Source organism: Anomaloglossus baeobatrachus, chromosome 9 (genome assembly GCF_048569485.1).
Source record: "Anomaloglossus baeobatrachus isolate aAnoBae1 chromosome 9, aAnoBae1.hap1, whole genome shotgun sequence".
NCBI lineage: Eukaryota > Metazoa > Chordata > Amphibia > Anura > Aromobatidae > Anomaloglossus > Anomaloglossus baeobatrachus.
The window spans coordinates 227109716-227127215 of NC_134361.1; the positions used below are offsets into that span (position 1 = coordinate 227109716).

At 57.6% G+C, this 17500-nt stretch overlaps 1 protein-coding gene across 1 annotated transcript in view; it reads right to left on the reverse strand.

Annotated features, from left to right (window-relative positions):
• The window catches only part of LOC142251668 (calmodulin-regulated spectrin-associated protein 1-like), a 94652-nt gene that overhangs the window by 3804 nt on the left and 73348 nt on the right, over positions 1-17500 (reverse strand). Inside the window, 8 exon segments of the mRNA XM_075324677.1 lie at positions 551-687; positions 8167-8542; positions 8544-8665; positions 8667-9926; positions 9928-9984; positions 9986-10484; positions 12462-12546; positions 15096-15187. Of these exon segments, the coding sequence (XP_075180792.1) occupies positions 551-687; positions 8167-8542; positions 8544-8665; positions 8667-9926; positions 9928-9984; positions 9986-10484; positions 12462-12546; positions 15096-15187 (2628 nt within the window).

Here is a 17500-nt window from a genome sequence, read left to right on the forward strand (position 1 = left end):
TAACAGTAGGCACAGATTTTATACTCGTGTGTTAGCCAAAGTCAAAACCTGTAACTTCTTTAGATTTCCACCCTCCAACTTCGCATCTCGTTCATTGATAATAATAGATATAATTAATCTGTCGGCTGCATGATGTAGGGGCTAAGACCCCGATTCCAGTAAGGTCTCACTTTGTTTACTGGGTGCAGCAGTTTTGATACAATCACAGTTTTCTCTGCTGCAGATCTAGGAATGCTGGGCTGTGCATAACCCCGCCCACACTTCTGATTGGCTGCTTTCTATGTATACTTGTATAATGACAGAAAGCAGCCAATCAGTGGTAGGGGTGTGGTTGGACCAGGAGGCATGAGACACCTAATCCTGTAGTGATAATCTCCTGCTGATAAAACACTGATTTTATCAAAACCGCAAAACGTGACACATTGCTGGAATCAGGGTCTCTGCGCCTACATTATGCTGAATAGCAAAAATCTGCTGACAGATCCCCTTGTATTTTAATTTTTTAAACTCCACCCAAACAGGCAGCACATTATTTTGCCATAATCCTTACCGGGCTTCATCTCTCTTTAGCTCGACCTCGGCTTCTAGCTGCTGCTTCCGGAGCCGAGCTTCTTCTGCTTTCTTCTGTTGTTTCAAGAGAAAAGCCGCTCGCTTCTTCGCCAGCTCGTCCTCCGCTTTCTGCTCGTCCTGGAAGCGATTAAATCACAAGTTTTATGTAAATGCATACAAGCAAAAAAAAATAAAAAATAAATAAAAATTGAGGTTTACCTCTAAAAACACGCAAGGCAAAGAAGGGAATTTTGTTACTTACCGTAAATTCCTTTTCTTCTAGCTCCTATTGGGAGACCCAGACGATTGGGTGTATAGCACTGCCTCCGGAGGCCACACAAAGCAATTACACTAAAAAGTGTAAGGCCCCTCCCCTTCTGGCTATACACCCCCAGTGGGATCACTGGCTCACCAGTTTTAGTGCAAAAGCAAGAAGGAGGAAAGCCAATAACTGGTTTAAACAAATTCCCTCCGAAATAACCTCGGAGAACTGAAAACCATTCAACATGAACAACATGTGTACCCGAAAAACCACCAAAAATCCCGAAGGACAACAGGGCGGGTGCTGGGTCTCCCAATAGGAGCTAGAAGAAAAGGAATTTACGGTAAGTAACAAAATTCCCTTCTTCTTCGGCGCTCCATTGGGAGACCCAGACGATTGGGACGTCCAAAAGCTGTCCCTGGGTGGGTAAAGAAATACCTCATGTTAGAGCTGCAAAGACAGCCCTCCTCTACGGGGATGTCACTGCCGCCTGCAGGACTCTTCTACCTAAGCTGGCGTCCGCCGAAGCATAGGTATGCACCTGATAATGCTTGGTGAAAGTGTGCAGACTCGACCAGGTAGCTGCCTGGCACACCTGCTGAGCCGTAGCCTGGTGACGCAATGCCCAGGACGCACCCACGGCTCTGGTAGAATGGGCCTTCAGCCCTGATGGAACCGGAAGCCCAGCAGAACGGTAGGCCTCAAGAATTGGTTCTTTGATCCATCGAGCCAGGGTGGCCTTAGAAGCCTGCGACCCCTTGCGCTTACCAGCGACAAGGACAAAGAGTGCATCCGAGCGGCGCAGGGGCGCCGTGCGGGAAATGTAGATTCTGAGTGCTCTCACCAGATCTAACAAATGTAAATCCTTCTCATACCGATGAACTGCATGAGGACAAAAAGAAGGCAAGGAGATATCCTGATTAAGATGAAAAGAGGATACCACCTTCGGGAGAAACTCCTGAATGGGGCGCAGCACTACCTTGTCCTGGTGGAACACCAGGAAGGGAGCCTTGGATGACAGCGCTGCTAGTTCAGACACTCTCCGAAGAGACGTGACCGCTACCAGAAAAGCCACTTTCTGTGACAGTCTAGAAAGTGAAACCTCCCTCAGAGCTCGAAGGGCGGCTTCTGGAGGGCAACTAGTACCCTGTTCAGGTCCCATGGATCTAATGGTCGCTTGTACGGGGGTACGATATGACAAACCCCCTGCAGGAACGTGCGCACCTTAGAGAGTCGTGCTAGACGCTTCTGAAAAAAGACGGATAGCGCCGAGACTTGCCCCTTAAGGGAGCCGAGCGACAAACCTTTTTCTAACCCAGATTGTAGGAAAGAAAGAAAGGTAGGCAATGCAAATGGCCAGGGAGACACTCCCTGAGCAGAGCACCAGGATAAGAATATCCTCCACGTTCTGTGGTAGATCTTAGCAGACGTGGGCTTCCTAGCCTGTCTCATGGTGGCAACGACCCCTTGGGATAATCCTGAAGACGCTAGGATCCAGGACTCAATGGCCACACAGTCAGGTTCAGGGCCGCGGAATTCCGATGGAAAAACGGCCCTTGGGACAGTAAGTCTGGTCGGTCTGGTAGTGCCCACGGTTGGCCGACCGTGAGACGCCACAGATCCGGATACCACGCCCTCCTTGGCCAGTCTGGGGCGACGAGTATGACGCGGCTGCAGTCGGATCTGATCTTGCGTAGCACCCTGGGCAAGAGTGCCAGAGGTGGAAACACATAAGGGAGCCGGAACTGCGACCAATCTTGCACTAAGGCGTCTGCCGCCAGAGCTCTGTGATCGCGAGACCGTGCCATGAAGGTCGGGACCTTGTTGTTGTGCCGGGACGCCATTAGATCGACGTCCGGCCTTCCCCAGCGGCGACAGATTTCCTGAAACACTTCCGGGTGAAGGGACCATTCCCCTGCGTCCATGCCCTGGCGACTGAGGAAGTCTGCTTCCCAGTTTTCTACGCCCGGGATGTGAACTGCTGATATGGTGGAGGCCGTGGCTTCCACCCACATCAGGATCCGCCGGACTTCCTGGAAGGCTTGCCGACTGCGAGTCCCCCCTTGGTGGTTGATGTATGCCACCGCTGTGGAGTTGTCCGACTGAATTCGGATCTGCTTTCCTTCCAGCCACTGTTGGAAGGCTAGTAGGGCAAGATACACTGCTCTGATCTCCAGAACATTGATCTGAAGGGTGGACTCCTGCTGAGTCCACGTACCCTGAGCCCTGTGGTGGAGAAAAACTGCTCCCCACCCTGACAGACTCGCGTCTGTCGTGACCACCGCCCAGGACGGAGGTAGGAAGGATCTTCCCTGTGATAATGAGGTGGGAAGAAGCCACCACTGCAGAGTGTCTTTGGTCGTCTGAGAAAGGGAGACTTTCCTGTCCAGGGATGTTGACTTCCCGTCCCATTGGCGGAGAATGTCCCATTGAAGTGGGCGCAGATGAAACTGCGCAAACGGAACCGCCTCCATTGCCGCCACCATCTTCCCGAGGAAGTGCATGAGGCGTCTTAAGGAGTGCGACTGACTTTGAAGGAGAGCCTGCACCCCAGTCTGTAGAGACCGCTGCTTGCTCAGCGGAAGCTTCACTATCGCTGAGAGAGTATGAAACTCCATGCCAAGATACGTTAGCGATTGGGTCGGTGACAGATTTGACTTTGAGAAGTTGATGATCCACCCGAACGTCTGGAGAGTCTCCAGCGCAACATTCAGGCTGTGTTGGCATGCCTCCTGAGAGGGTGCCTTGACAAGTAGATCGTCCAAGTAAGGGATCACAGAGTGACCCTGAGAGTGCAGGACTGCTACCACTGCCGCCATGACCTTGGTGAACACCCGTGGGGCTGTCGCCAGACCAAATGGCAGAGCTACGAACTGAAGATGGTCGTCTCCTATCACGGAGCGTAGAAAGCGTTGGTGCTCTGTAGCAATCGGCACGTGGAGATAAGCATCTTTGATGTCTATTGATGCTAGGAAATCTCCTTGAGACATTGAGGCAATGACTGAGCGGAGGGATTCCATCCGGAACCGCCTGGCGTTCACATGCTTGTTGAGCAGTTTTAGGTCCAGAACAGGACGGAATGAGCCGTCCTTTTTTGGCACCACAAAGAGATTGGAGTAAAAACCTTGTCCTTGTTCCTGAAGAGGAACAGGGACCACCACTCCTTCTGCTCTTAGAGAATTCACCGCCTGCAGAAGGGCATCTGCTCGGTCGGGATGTGGGGAAGTTCTGAAGAACCGAGGCGGAGGACGAGAACTGAACTCTATCCTGTACCCGTGAGACAAAATGTCTGTTACCCACCGGTCTTTGACCTGTGGCAGCCAAATGTCGCAAAAACGGGAGAGCCTGCCACCGACCGAGGATGCGGAGGGAGGCGGCCGAAAGTCATGAGGTAGCCGGCTTGGAAGCGGTACCTCCGGCTGCTTTCTTGGGGCGTGAGTGAGCCCGCCAGGAATCAGAGCTCCTTTGCTCTTTCTGAGTCCCCTTGGACGAGGCGAACTGGGGCTTGCCCGAGCCTCGAAAGGACCGAAACTTTGACTGCCACTTCCTCTGTGGAGGTTTGCTTGATCTGGGCTGGGGTAAGGAAGAGTCCTTACCTTTGGACTGTTTAATGATTTCCGCCAATTGCTCACCAAACAGTCTGTCTCCAGATAATGGCAAGCTGGTTAAACATTTTTTAGAAGCAGAATCTGCTTTCCATTCCTTTAACCACAAGGCTCTGCGCAAAACCACAGAGTTGGCGGAAGCCATTGCGGTACGGCTCGTAGAGTCCAGTACCGCATTAATAGCGTAGGTCGCAAACGCAGTCATTTGCGTAGTTAAGGACGCCACTTGCGGCACTGCTGGACGTATGAAAGAGTCCACCTGTGCCAAACCAGCTGAAATAGCTTGGAGTGCCCACAACGGCCGCGAATGCTGGAGCAAACGACGCGCCAATAGCTTCATAGACAGATTTCAACCAAAGGTCCATCTGTCTGTCATTGGCATCTTTAAGTGAAGCCCCATCCTCCACTGCAACTATGGATCTAGCTGCAAGCCTGGATATTGGAGGGTCCACTTTTGGACACTGGGTCCAGCGTTTGACCACGTCAGGGGGAAAGGGATAACGTGTATCCTTAAGACGTTTGGAAAAACGCTTGTCCGGATTAGCATGGTGTTTCTGGACTGATTCGCTGAAGTCAGAGTGGTCCAGAAAGGTGCTCAATTTACGCTTGGGATACAGGAAATGGAATTTCTCCTGCTGGGCAGCTGCCTCCTCTGCTGAAGGGGCTGGGGGAGAAATATCCAAGAGCCTATTGATGGCCGCTATAAGGTCATTTACCATGGCGTCACCATCTGGCGTATCCAAATTGAGTGCGGTGTCAGGGCTAGACTCCTGATCACCCACCTCTGTCTCATCATATAGAGACCCTTCTCGCTGAGACCCTGACCCGCGTGATGACGTGGAGGGTCTCTCCCAGCGAGCTCGCTTAGGCTGCCTGGGACTGTCATCGGAGTCAGAGCCCTCAGCCAGTGATGCCTGGGACCCCCGTGAAGTACGGATTAGTTCCAACTGAGGGGGACCGGGGAGCATAGGGACAGTAGTGTCCATGGTCTGAGCAACTGGCCTGGACTGCAAGGTCTCCAGGATTTTTGTCATAGTCACAGACATTTATCAGCAAAGACTGCAAATTCTGTCCCCGTCACCGGGGCAGGGTTCACAGGCGACTCTGCCTGGGCTACCACCACAATAGGCTCTGGCTGACGAAGTGCCACTGGGACTGAACATTGCACACAATGAGGGTCGTTGGAGCCTGCTGGTAGATTAGCCCCACATGCTGTACAAGCAGTGTATACAGCCCGTGCCTTGGCACCCTTGCGTTTTGTGGATGACATGTTGTTGTCTTCCCAGAGCAATATAGGGTATACAGCCAAGAAGCGACCGTACAGTGCAGTATATATCTATAGATATCTGGTACAGGAAAAAGTACACCAATACACACTGTGGCACTAGTGGGGCCAGCACTAATGTGCAGCTTACCGCCCGCATAAACGCGGGTGTGTGGTCGCCAGAAATCCCTAGTCTTGGGTCTCCCAGAGCCTGTGTCCGTCCTCCAGCCAGACTGCATGCAGGAATGGCTGCCGGCGTCCTGTGGAGGGGGGGGGCGGGCCCTGGGCGTGCCAGACCAAAAGCGGGAAACCTGTGTCTCACTGTGCCAAGTGAGAGGGCTGGAGCATGTAAATAAGGCTCCAGCCCTCGGCGCTGAGTAAACGTACAGCGTCTGTCCCATTCCCTGATTGACAGGGAGGGGGCGGGAACGAAGCGGAGCTAGGCCGCAAAAGCCGGGGACTAAATTTATAAGCGCCGCCGCCGTAAAAGCGCGGTCGGCGCTAAGTCCCCGGCGCACTACAAGTCCCAGCCGCGCCGCCGCTCCGAGAGTGGCCGGCGCGGTAGTTCCCAGCACATGAAGTCACACAGCGAAGCTGCTGTGACTCAAACCCCAGCGTTACTGTCCCGGCGCACTAACACACCCAGCAAGTCTGGTGTGTGCGTGCCTGCCTGAACGGGGACACAGAGTACCTGAAAGTTGCAGGGCCTTGTCCCTGAACGGTACACAGCTCCGTATCCAGCAGGTTCCATGGGTCTGTGGATGGAGCCCGGTCTCAGGGCTTGGTGGCCGGTAAGATCCCACTTCCACAGAGCCCCTCAGGGGGATGGGGAAGGAAAGCAGCATGTGGGCTCCAGCCTCCGTACCAGCAATAGGTACCTCAACCTTACAAACCACAAGTGGGGTGAGAAGGGAGCATGCTGGGGGCCCTAGTATGGGCCCTCTTTTCTTCCATCCGATATAGTCAGCAGCTACTGCTGACTAAACAGTGGAGCTATGCGTGGATGTCTGACCTCCTTCGCACAAAGCAGAAAACTGGTGAGCCAGTGATCCCACTGGGGGTGTATAGCCAGAAGGGGAGGGGCCTTACACTTTTTAGTGTAATTGCTTTGTGTGGCCTCCGGAGGCAGTGCTATACACCCAATCGTCTGGGTCTCCCAATGGAGCGCCGAAGAAAATAGGCTGTTTTTTGGGGTTGTCCTGTGGATGTACCGTATTTTTTGGATTATAAGACGCACTTTTCCTCCCAAAAATTTGGGATCAAAATGAGGGCGTGCGTCTTATAATGCGAATGTAGCTTACCGGGAGGTGGAGAATGGGGGCTGTGCTGGCTGCAGTGGGGGGGGGCCCATGCTGGCCTATGTGGGGCCCGTGCCGGCTGCTGTTGGGGGGGCCCGTGTCGGCTGCTGTTGGGGGGGGGGCCGTGTCGGCTGCTGTTGGGGGGGGGGGGGGGCCGTGTCAGCTGCTGTTGGGGGGGGGGGCCGTGTCAGCTGCTGTTGGGGGGGGGGGGGCCGTGTCGGCTGCTGCTGGGGGGGGGCCGTGTCGGCTGCTGCTGGGGGGGGGCCCCGTGTCGGCTGCTGTCGGGGGGGGGGGCAGTGTCGGCTGCTGTCGGGGGGGGGGGGCCAGTGTCGGCTGCTGTCGGGGGGGGGGGGGGCCAGTGTCGGCTGCTGTTGGGGGGGGCCCCCCGTGTCGGCTGCTGTTGGGGGGGGGGCCCCCCGTGTCAGCTGCTGTTAAGGGGGGGGGGGCCGTGTCGGCTGCTGTTGGGGGGGGGGGCCCCGTGTCGGCTGCTGTTGGGGGGGGGGCCCCGTGTCGGCTGCTGTTGGGGGGGGGGGCCCGTGTCGGCTGCTGTTGGGGGGGGGGCCCCCGTGTCGGCTGCTGTTGGGGGGGGGGGGGGGGCCGTGCAGCGCGGGTGAGATGTTCTGTCGCTGGTGCTGGCTTCAAATAATGGCGCCTGAAGTTGGCATGTGTGCAGATGGAGCTCTCGGCTCAAGATCTCACGCGCCGCCTTCGGCCCAATGATCTCCCAGTGGCTGACTTAAGGAAAATGGGCGGCATGTGTGCAGATAAGATATCGGCTCATTCTGCGCACGCACCTACTCGGGGCGCCATTTCTTTGAAGCCTGCAAGGCCAACAGAGCATGTGTGACACCCGTCGCAGCGCCCTGCTCCATACAGCCAGCACAGCCGCCAGCACAACGCCTGCAGCATCGCCCCGGCCTCCTGTGACCCCGCTGCAACCCCCGCTACCACCCACCTCTGGTAAGACAATACCAAAGTATAAGACCGACCCCCTTTTTTAACTCTAAATTTGGGGTGTGTCTTATAAAACGTAAAATACGGTATTTCCCATACCGTCAATGCTAACCACAATGCGTGTCTAAGCAGGGAGACCGGGGCAATGTCATTAGTTGAGGCCGTGTCTCGGGGGACATATGACCGATGCCGGGGTTTACAGACACAACATGATAAAGGATGTGGGCTACTTGCCTTGAAGAAGAAGCCGACCCCGGACTTCTGATCTTCCCCTATGACATCGGTGGATTTCTCGGACGGCTCCGCTCTGTCCGGTCCCTCGGGATCGTTCAGTTCGGAGAGGTCCACCTCGATGAGGCTGCTTTTGTTCTTCAGCCTCTCGTCCACAGGAACGTTCTCCTTGTCCGAGGTCTCTGAAGACCCCAGGCGCGCGCCGTTCACAGAGTCTCTGTGCATTTGCTCGGAAAGGATGTTGGCATCTTTGGAGGAGGAGGACAGGATAAATGTCCGTTGGATGTTATCCTCGTGCAGCCGGAAACTGCCGGTGGATTTGTCCTGGGGGGCTCTCACTTGCTCTGCCCCGTTCTCTGCAGTATCAGAGGGGGGCGCACGGCGATTTCGGAGGTGGGACGGACTTTAGGTGGGGTAAGGTTTCTATGCTGTGGGTGGGCGTTATCAGGCGTGAGGTTTTTTCCTTGGTGGTTTTATGCTCAGTGGTCCGGGGAGAATCTGGAGTTGCGTCCTTGGCCGAATCTCTTGCGAGGTCCCGTGACGGTTCCCGTGGGGGACAGCGGCTCCATGAACTGAACAGGCGGCTTTAACTTATGGTCTTGGGTGCCATTTTTCAGATCCGGTAGGACGGCGCCCGGGGCCTTCATCAGCAGCTCTTGCTGCTGGGAGATCTTCATGATGGCCTGCTGTAGTGTGCTGATGGTTTCATTCAGCTTTTCGATGGAGAGGTTGCACTCGCTGACGTCTACCTCGGAGTCGGCGTCGTCGGGCGTACTTACATTGCACACGTCTCCTTCCAAATCGGGCTCCTTGAGCTTCTGATCGAAGACTTCCTGAACTTTAGGCTCCTTGGACCCTTCGTCCGTTTTTTCAAAGTGCGGCGCCGTCTTAGAAGGGACGGCCTCGGCCTCCTCCAAATTCAGCCTACTGTAGTCCTTCGGGAAATGTTCCGGCTTCAGAGGGCCGTCGGGTTTCCCTTTCTTCACGACGTGCAGGAAGGCGGCTTTGCCGAGCTTTAAGCGCTGCCTGGCGGACAGCGACTCCATTTTCTTCTTCTGGGTCTCGATGGCCCGCCGCTTCTCCTCCAGCTGCATGTGGAGCTGGACCAGTTCGGAGGCCAGGACGTTGGCGTGGTCTTTGCTCTGCCTGGTGGGGCTCTGCTCCCTCCGTTGCTTCCAGGTGGTCAGCGGAGGCGGGCAGCACTCCGACCCGTCCGGCGTGGTCTTCTGCGAGCTGCTCGTGCTGGACTTGGTCTCGTAGCTATTGAGTCTCTGAAACTTCCTCTCGGCGAAGCTGGTCATCCGGATGCTCCCGCTAGCCATGGACACGCTGCTGACCTGCGAGATGGTGCTCAGGCACGGACTGGAGCGCCCGCTGGCATCGTCTTTGTCGTCGTTCTCCTTTACCTTCATGTCCTCCTGCAGTTTGGCGGACTCTACCTCCCCTATGTACTTACACACCGGGAGGGACGGGGGCAGGTCCGGGTCACAATCCTCCAGATCCAGATGGTCAGAGTCCGAGTCGTTCCTTAATACCGTCCACGTGCCTTCCGGATCTTGCTCTTTATCCGCCAGGACGTGTGCGGCTTTTTCCTCCTCGGCGGGTTCTACTTTAGAATCGTGAAGGAAAAACCCGCCGCTGAGCTGCTCGGTCGTCTCCACGCTGCTGGTCGCGAGTGGTCGAAACGTCCCGCTGCCATTTTCCAGTGGCAGGGCATCCACCCGGGAAGAATCAGCAGCGGGTAAGTCACAGCTACTGACCGGGGGTAAACGTTCTGTTCAGATCCCGGCCGACGTGATTAGTGGTTATTTTCTTCCGCGGGGAAAGACTGCGACCCCTCGTTCTGACGTCTGAAGACATACCCCCGGGGCTTCGCCTCGCCGTACTCCTCTCTTTTGTGGACGCTTTGCTTTTCTTTCGCGGGTCTGAGAACCGCAGGCATTAAGGGCTCTAAAAAGAAACTTTCGGGCTTGCCGTCTACATCCGCAGATATCCTTCCGGGGGATCGTGCGGTGCCGGGGTGACTGGAGGCTCGGGAAGAAATGCTCTGCACCTCGAGGTCTCCGTGACTGGACGCGGCATCCGCCCGGATAAAGGCCACCAGCTCCTCTTCATCGTCTTCTATGTCCACGTTTCCCAGCAGGCTCCTCGAGGGGACGTGTGCAGAAGAGCTGCTGCTGGGGGGGTGCTTTGGGGTCGCATTTATGATATTTGACGCCAGGCTGTCCTTACTGATTGACCGGGCCAGACTAATGCTATCGCCGGAGGTGGCGTCCACATCATCCGCACAATGGAGGGCGAAGGGAGGCTGGGAGAGCGGCCTGCACAGAGAGAAGAGAGCGAGAATCAGATTTATTATCTTATGTTACATACCGTACTTTTCATTTTATAAGACGCACCCCAAATTTAGAGAGAAAAAAATATGGGGTCAGTCTTATAATCCGGTGCTGTGGTGGTGGAGCGGGGTCACAGGAGGCAGGGGTGGTGGTGGAGCGGGGGTCACAATAGGCAGGGGTGGAGCAGGGTCACAGGAAGCAGGGGTGGTGGTGGAGCGGGGGTCACAGGAAGCAGGGGTGGTGGTGGAGCGGGGGTCACAGGAGGCAGGGGTGGATCAGGATCACAGGAGGCAGGGGTGGCGGTGGAGCTGGGGTCACAGGAAGCAGGGGTGGTGGTGGAGCGGGGTCCCAGGAGGCAGGGGTGGAGCGGGGTCCCAGGAGGCAGGGGTGGTGGTGGAGTAGGGTCACTGGAGGCAGGGGTGGTGGTGGAGCAGGGTCCCAAGAGGCAGGGGTGGTGGTGGAGCGGGGGTCACAGGAGGCAGGGGCAGTGGTGGAGCGGGGGTCACAGGAGGCAGGGGCAGTGGTGGAGTGGGGGTCACAGGAGGCAGGAGTGGTGGTGGAGTGGGGTCCCAGGAGGCAGGAGTGGTGGTGGAGTGGGGTCCCAGGAGGCAGGAGTGGTGGTGGAGTGGGGTCCCAGGAGGCAGGAGTGGTGGTGGAGTGGGGTCACAGGAGGCAGGGGTGGATCAGGGTCACAGGAAGCAGGGGTGGTGGTGGAGCAGGGTCACAGGAGGCAGGGTGGTGGTGGAGCGGGGGTCCCAGGAGGCAGGGGTGGAGCGGAGTCCCAGGAGGCAGGGGTGGTGGTGGAGCAGGGTCACTGGAGGCAGGGGTGGTGGTGGAGCAGGGTCACTGGAGGCAGGGGTGGTGGTGGAGCAGGGTCCCAGGAGGCAGGGGAGGTGGTGGAGCGGGGGTCACAGGAGGCAGGGGCAGTGGTGGAGCGGGGGTCACAGGAGGCAGGGGCGGTGGTGGAGCGGGGTCCCAGGAGGCAGGAGTGGTGGTGGAGTGGGGTCACAGGAGGCAGGGGTGGATCAGGGTCACAGGAGGCAGGGGTGGTGGTGGATCAGGGTCACAGGAGGCAGGGGTGGAGCAGGGTCCCAGGAGGCAGGGGTGGTGGTGGAGCGGGGGTCACAGGAAGCAGGGGTGGTGGTGGAGCGGGGGTCACAGGAAGCAGGGGTGGTGGTGGAGCAGGGCGATGCAGCGGATGTCCTGGATGCTTGCTGCAGGTGCTGAGGCAGCAAGAACATCCAGAAGCTGTTGGCGGTGCGGGCTTCAAAGAAACGGCGCTCAGAGTCGGCGCGTGCGCAGATGGAGCTCTCGGCTCAATGTTAAGCTGAGATATCATTTGCGCATGCTCCACCTCCGGGTGCCATATTTCTTAAGTCTGCTGCTGGGAGATCAATGGGCCGGAGGCAGCGCGTGTGCAGATGAGATCTTGAGCCTGGAGCTCCATCTGCGCATGTGCCGACTCCAGGCGCCATTATTTGAAGCCCGCACCGCCAACAGTGGCCCCTGCCTCACCGCCCGAAGCGCAGCCTCGCCCCTGCCTCACCGCCTCACCCCTGCCTCCTGTGACCCCTCACCACCACAAAGGTTATCTACATTTGGATTACAAGACGCACCCCTTATTTTCCTCCAACATTTTTGGGAGCAAAAGTGCGTCTTATAATCCGAAAAATACGGCATCTCTATAGACTTAATTAGGTCCGCAAATGGCACAGGGAGAAACTAACAAAGTTGGTCTTTAGAGAGTGGATTATAACCCTTAAAAATGGAGCAAAACCAACTCATAGGCCCCGAATAATCAAGAATGGCTATTTTTGAGTTTGCATGGGCCAGCGATGAGGAGCGGGCCGCGTGCAGGGGGCCATAGATACTTTACAGAGAAGTTAGTAGAGCAAGGATCAAAAGGAAACCTTAAAAATAAGAAATAAGATAAGAAACATTGAAAATAAATTCAATATTAACCTTGGCTTCTTCTCTGCCCAGGCCATCACAGACGTTCGAGGTGGAGCATCAGAACGAGTCAGGGAATTGGAGCGATCTCTGTGACCTAAAATACAAAAAAAAAAAGAAAGAAAAGTTAAGAAAAACCCCCATGAAGCTGGCCATACAGAGCATATGATGAGGGGGCTATGGGCATATCCGGGCACATATGTGAGGTGTGTGGAGGTCTGCGCCTTCCAAGGATCAGATCCGTCCAAAGTCAAAAACGCTTTAAAAAGGGAACCCGTCACCAGATTTGGGGCCTATAAGAAGCTGCGGCCACCACCAGTGGGATCTTGTATACAGTATTCTAACATCCTGTATATAAGAGCCCAGGCCGCTGTGTACAACACAAATATCATTATGATACTCCCCTGCGCTGCGGTCCGATGGGTGGGGCGCTGCGGTCCGATGGGTGGGGCGCTGCGGTCCGATGGGTGGGGCGCTGCGGTCCGATGGGTGGGGCGCTGCGGTCCGATGGGTGGGGCGCTGCGGTCCGATGGGTGGGGCGCTGCGGTCCGATGGGTGGGGCGCTGCGGTCCGATGGGTGGGGGCGCTGCGGTCCGATGGGTGGGGCGCTGCGGTCCGATGGGGTGGGGGCGCTGCGGTCCGATGGGTGGGGCGCTGCGGTCCGATGGGTGGGGCGCTGCGGTCCGATGGGTGGGGCGCTGCGGTCCGATGGGTGGGGCGCTGCGGTCCGATGGGTGGGGCGCTGCGGTCCGATGGGTGGGGCGCTGCGGTCCGATGGGTGGGGCGCTGCGGTCCGATGGGTGGGGCGCTGCGGCCCGATGGGTGGGGCGCTGCGGCCCGATGGGTGGGGCGCTGCGGCCCGATGGGTGGGGCGCTGCGGCCCGATGGGTGGGGCGCTGCGGCCCGATGGGTGGGGCAGTGCGGTCCGATGGGTGGGGCAGTGCGGTCCGATGGGTGGGGCAGTGCGGTCCGATGGGTGGGGCAGTGCGGTCCGATGGGTGGGGCAGTGCGGTCCGATGGGTGGGGCAGTGCGGTCCGATGGGTGGGGCAGTGCGGTCCGATGGGTGGGGCAGTGCGGTCCGATGGGTGGGGCAGTGCGGTCCGATGGGTGGGGCAGTGCGGTCCGATGGGTGGGGCAGTGCGGTCCGATGGGTGGGGCAGTGCGGTCCGATGGGTGGGGCAGTGCGGTCCGATGGGTGGGGCAGTGCGGTCCGATGGGTGGGGCAGTGCGGTCCGATGGGTGTCGCTTCTGTCCGGTGCCTCCTCTCTGCTGAGATCTTCATCCTCCTTCTACCGGCATTGCGGTCCTGCGCAGGTGCACTTTGATTTTCCCCGCTGAGGGCAGATCAAAGTACTGTAATGCGCAGGCGCGAAGAAAGATTAAAGACCGCCTGCGCATGCGCACCGCAATACTTTGATCTGTCCCTGAGTAGGGCAGATCAAAGTGTGCCTGTGCAGGACCATAGTGTCAGCCTGTGTGGATGACGGAGGATGAGTCATGCACACAGGCTTCAGAAGAAGGGAGGAGGAGGCACCGGAGCGGGGAGCAGAGCCAGCCACCGGAGCGGGGAGCAGAGCCAGCCACCGGAGCGGGGAGCAGAGCCAGCCACCGGAGCGGGGAGCAGAGCCAGCCACCGGAGCGGGGAGCAGAGCCAGCCACCGGAGCGGGGAGCAGAGCCAGCCACCGGAGCGGGGAGCAGAGCCAGCCACCGGAGCGGGGAGCAGAGCCAGCCACCGGAGCGGGGAGCAGAGCCAGCCACCGGAGCGGGGAGCAGAGCCAGCCACCGGAGCGGGGAGCAGAGCCAGCCACCGGAGCGGGGAGCAGAGCCAGCCACCGGAGCGGGGAGCAGAGCCAGCCACCGGAGCGGGGAGCAGAGCCAGCCACCGGAGCGGGGAGCAGAGCCAGCCACCGGAGCGGGGAGCAGAGCCAGCCACCGGAGCGGGGAGCAGAGACAGCCACCGGAGCGGGGAGCAGAGACAGCCACCGGAGCGGGGAGCAGAGACAGCCACCGGAGCGGGGAGCAGAGACAGCCACCGCAGCGGGGAGGAGAGACAGCCACCGCAGCGGGGAGGAGAGACAGCCACCGCAGCGGGGAGGAGAGACAGCCACCGCAGCGGGGAGGAGAGACAGCCACCGCAGCGGGGAGGAGAGACAGCCACCGCAGCGGGGGAGGAGAGAGAGCCACCGCAGCGGGGAGGAGAGACAGCCACCGCAGCGGGGAGGAGAGACAGCCACCGCAGCGGGGAGCAGAGACAGCCATCGGAGCGGGGAGGAGAGACAGCCATCGGAGCGGGGAGGAGAGACAGCCATCGGAGCGGGGAGGAGAGACAGCCATCGGAGCGGGGAGGAGAGACAGCCATCGGAGCGGGGAGGAGAGACAGCCATCGGAGCGGGGAGGAGAGACAGCCATCGGAGCGGGGAGCAGAGACAGCCATCGGAGCGTACTGCCCCCTAGGGGAGTATTGTGTGTATTTTTAAGTTATACAGCATTCGGGAATACTGTATATAAGAGCTCGGTGGTGGTGGCTGTGGCTCATAGTCGCCAATTCTGGTGACAGGTTCCCTTTAAGCGCTCGTGGTTTTGGTGAGGAATCCCAAATTAGAGGTGAACTTAAAAGCGGTCATCAGGGTAAGCGCGGACTTACTGGGACTATCCTCGGACTGTGCGGTCTTCTGCTGCTTCTGTCGGAGGGGCAGCAGCGGGTGAGACGGGCTGAAGGCCGCGCTTCCTTTCCCACTGAATAATGATGATATAGAAAATATTAATTAGGGGTCTTTTGTGACCGTGGAGGAAAACAGAACGCGCAGCACAGACCCTGATTAAATCACAGGAGAACAGATACAATTAATCATCATTAACCCAGAACAGATCTGCAATGAAACCATAACGTCTGCTTTCTGATTCCCCCGCGATTAACCCTCCACCACAAGTCACCGCATCCGTCCGCCCTCCCTGCGGATCTATTGTATAGGACGGGCCCATCCCTCGAGGGCGCCTTCTGTTTTGTTTTTGTTCTTTTTCGGATATTCTTCCACGTCCTTTCTATATTACATGACTGCTGCAGCCAATCACTAAGGTAGAAACACAAGACTGCAGAGACCAGTGATTGGCTGCGGCGGTCACGTACTGCAAACCTGCGGCAGAGCAGGAGCTTAACAAGTACGCATGTAAACCGAGAATGCGGCAGACAAAAAGGTGCAGACTGTGTTTATCCTGGATTTTTACATTCCTTTACCATGAAGCTGCAAAAACATTAGTGCATGCCCTCATCATCTCCCGCCTGGTCTACTGCAACCTCCTGCTCTGTGGCCTCCCTTCTGTCTCAAACCTCTTCAATTCATTCTAAACTCTGCGGCTCGCTTAATCCACCTCTCCCCTCGCTATTCCCCAGCCTCTCCTCTCTGCCAATCCCTTCACTGGCTTCCCATCGCCCAACGACTCAAGGTCAAAACCCTAACCATGACCTACAAATCCACAACCTGTCTCCTCCCTACATCTGTGACCTAGTCTCCTGGTACCTACCTGCACGCAACCTCAGATCCTCACAAGATCTCCTTCTCTGCTCCTCTTATCTCCTCTTCCCACAATCGCATCCAAGATTTCTCCCGTGCCTCCCCCATACTCTGGAATGCTCTACCGCGGCACATCAGACTCCCCTACCGTGGAAAGCTTCAACAGGAACCTCAAGACCCACCTCTTCCAACAAGCCTACAACCTACAATAACCCTCTGTCCAGTAGACCACTGCGCAACCAGCTCTGTCCTCACCTATTGTACCATCACCCATTCCCTGTAGACTGTGAGCCCTCGCGGGCAGGGTCCTCTCTCCTCCCTACATCTGTGACCTCGTCTCCCGGTACCTACCTGCACGCAACCTCAGATCCTCACAAGATCTCCTTCTCTACTCCCCCTTATCTCCTCTTCACACAATCACATTCAAGATTTCTCCTGTGCTTTTCCCATACTCTGGAACTCTCTACCCCAGCATATCAGACTCTCACCTACCGTGGAAAACTTCAAAAGGAACCTGAAGACCCATTTCTTCCAACAAGCCTACAACCTGCCGTAACCCTCAGTCTGATATAGCAACACACGACCAGCTCTGCCCTCACATGCTCTACCCTCACTCCACCGCAGCACCGCACGACCCGCTCTACCATAACCTAGTGTACCTTCACCCATCCCCCTCACTCCACCGCAGCACCGCACGACCCGCTCTACCATAACCTAGTGTACCTTCACCCATCCCCCTCACTCCACCGCAGCACCGCACGACCCGCTCTACCATAACCTAGTGTACCTTCACCCATCCCCCTCACTCCACCGCAGCACCGCACGACCCGCTCTACCATAACCTAGTGTACCTTCACCCATTCCCCTCACTCCACCGCAGCACCGCACGACCCGCTCTACCATACCTAGTGTACCTTCACCCATCCCCCTCACTCCACCGCAGCACCGCACGACCCGCTCTACCATACCTAGTGTACCTTCACCCATCCCCCTCACTCCACCGCAGCACCGCACGACCCGCTCTACCATACCTAGTGTACCTTCACCCATCCCCCTCACTCCACCGCAGCACCGCACAACCCTCTCTACCATACCTAGTGTACCTTCACCCATCCCCCTCACTCCACCGCAGCGCCGCACGACCAGCTCTACCATACCTAGTGTACCTTCACCCATCCCCCTCACTCCACCGCAGCACCGCACGACCCGCTCTACCATACCTAGTGTACCTTCACCCATCCCCCTCACTCCACTGCAGCACCGCACGACCAGCTCTACCATACCTAGTGTACCCTCAACCCATCCCCCTCACTCCACCGCAGCACCGCACGACCAGCTTTACCATACCTAGTGTACCTTCACCCATCCCCCTCACTCCACTGCAGCACCGCACGACCAGCTCTACCATACCTAGTGTACCCTCACCCATCCCCCTCACTCCACCGCAGCACCGCACGACCCACTCTACCATACCTAGTGTACCTTCACCCATCCCCCTCACTCCACCGCAGCACCGCACGACCCGCTCTACCATACC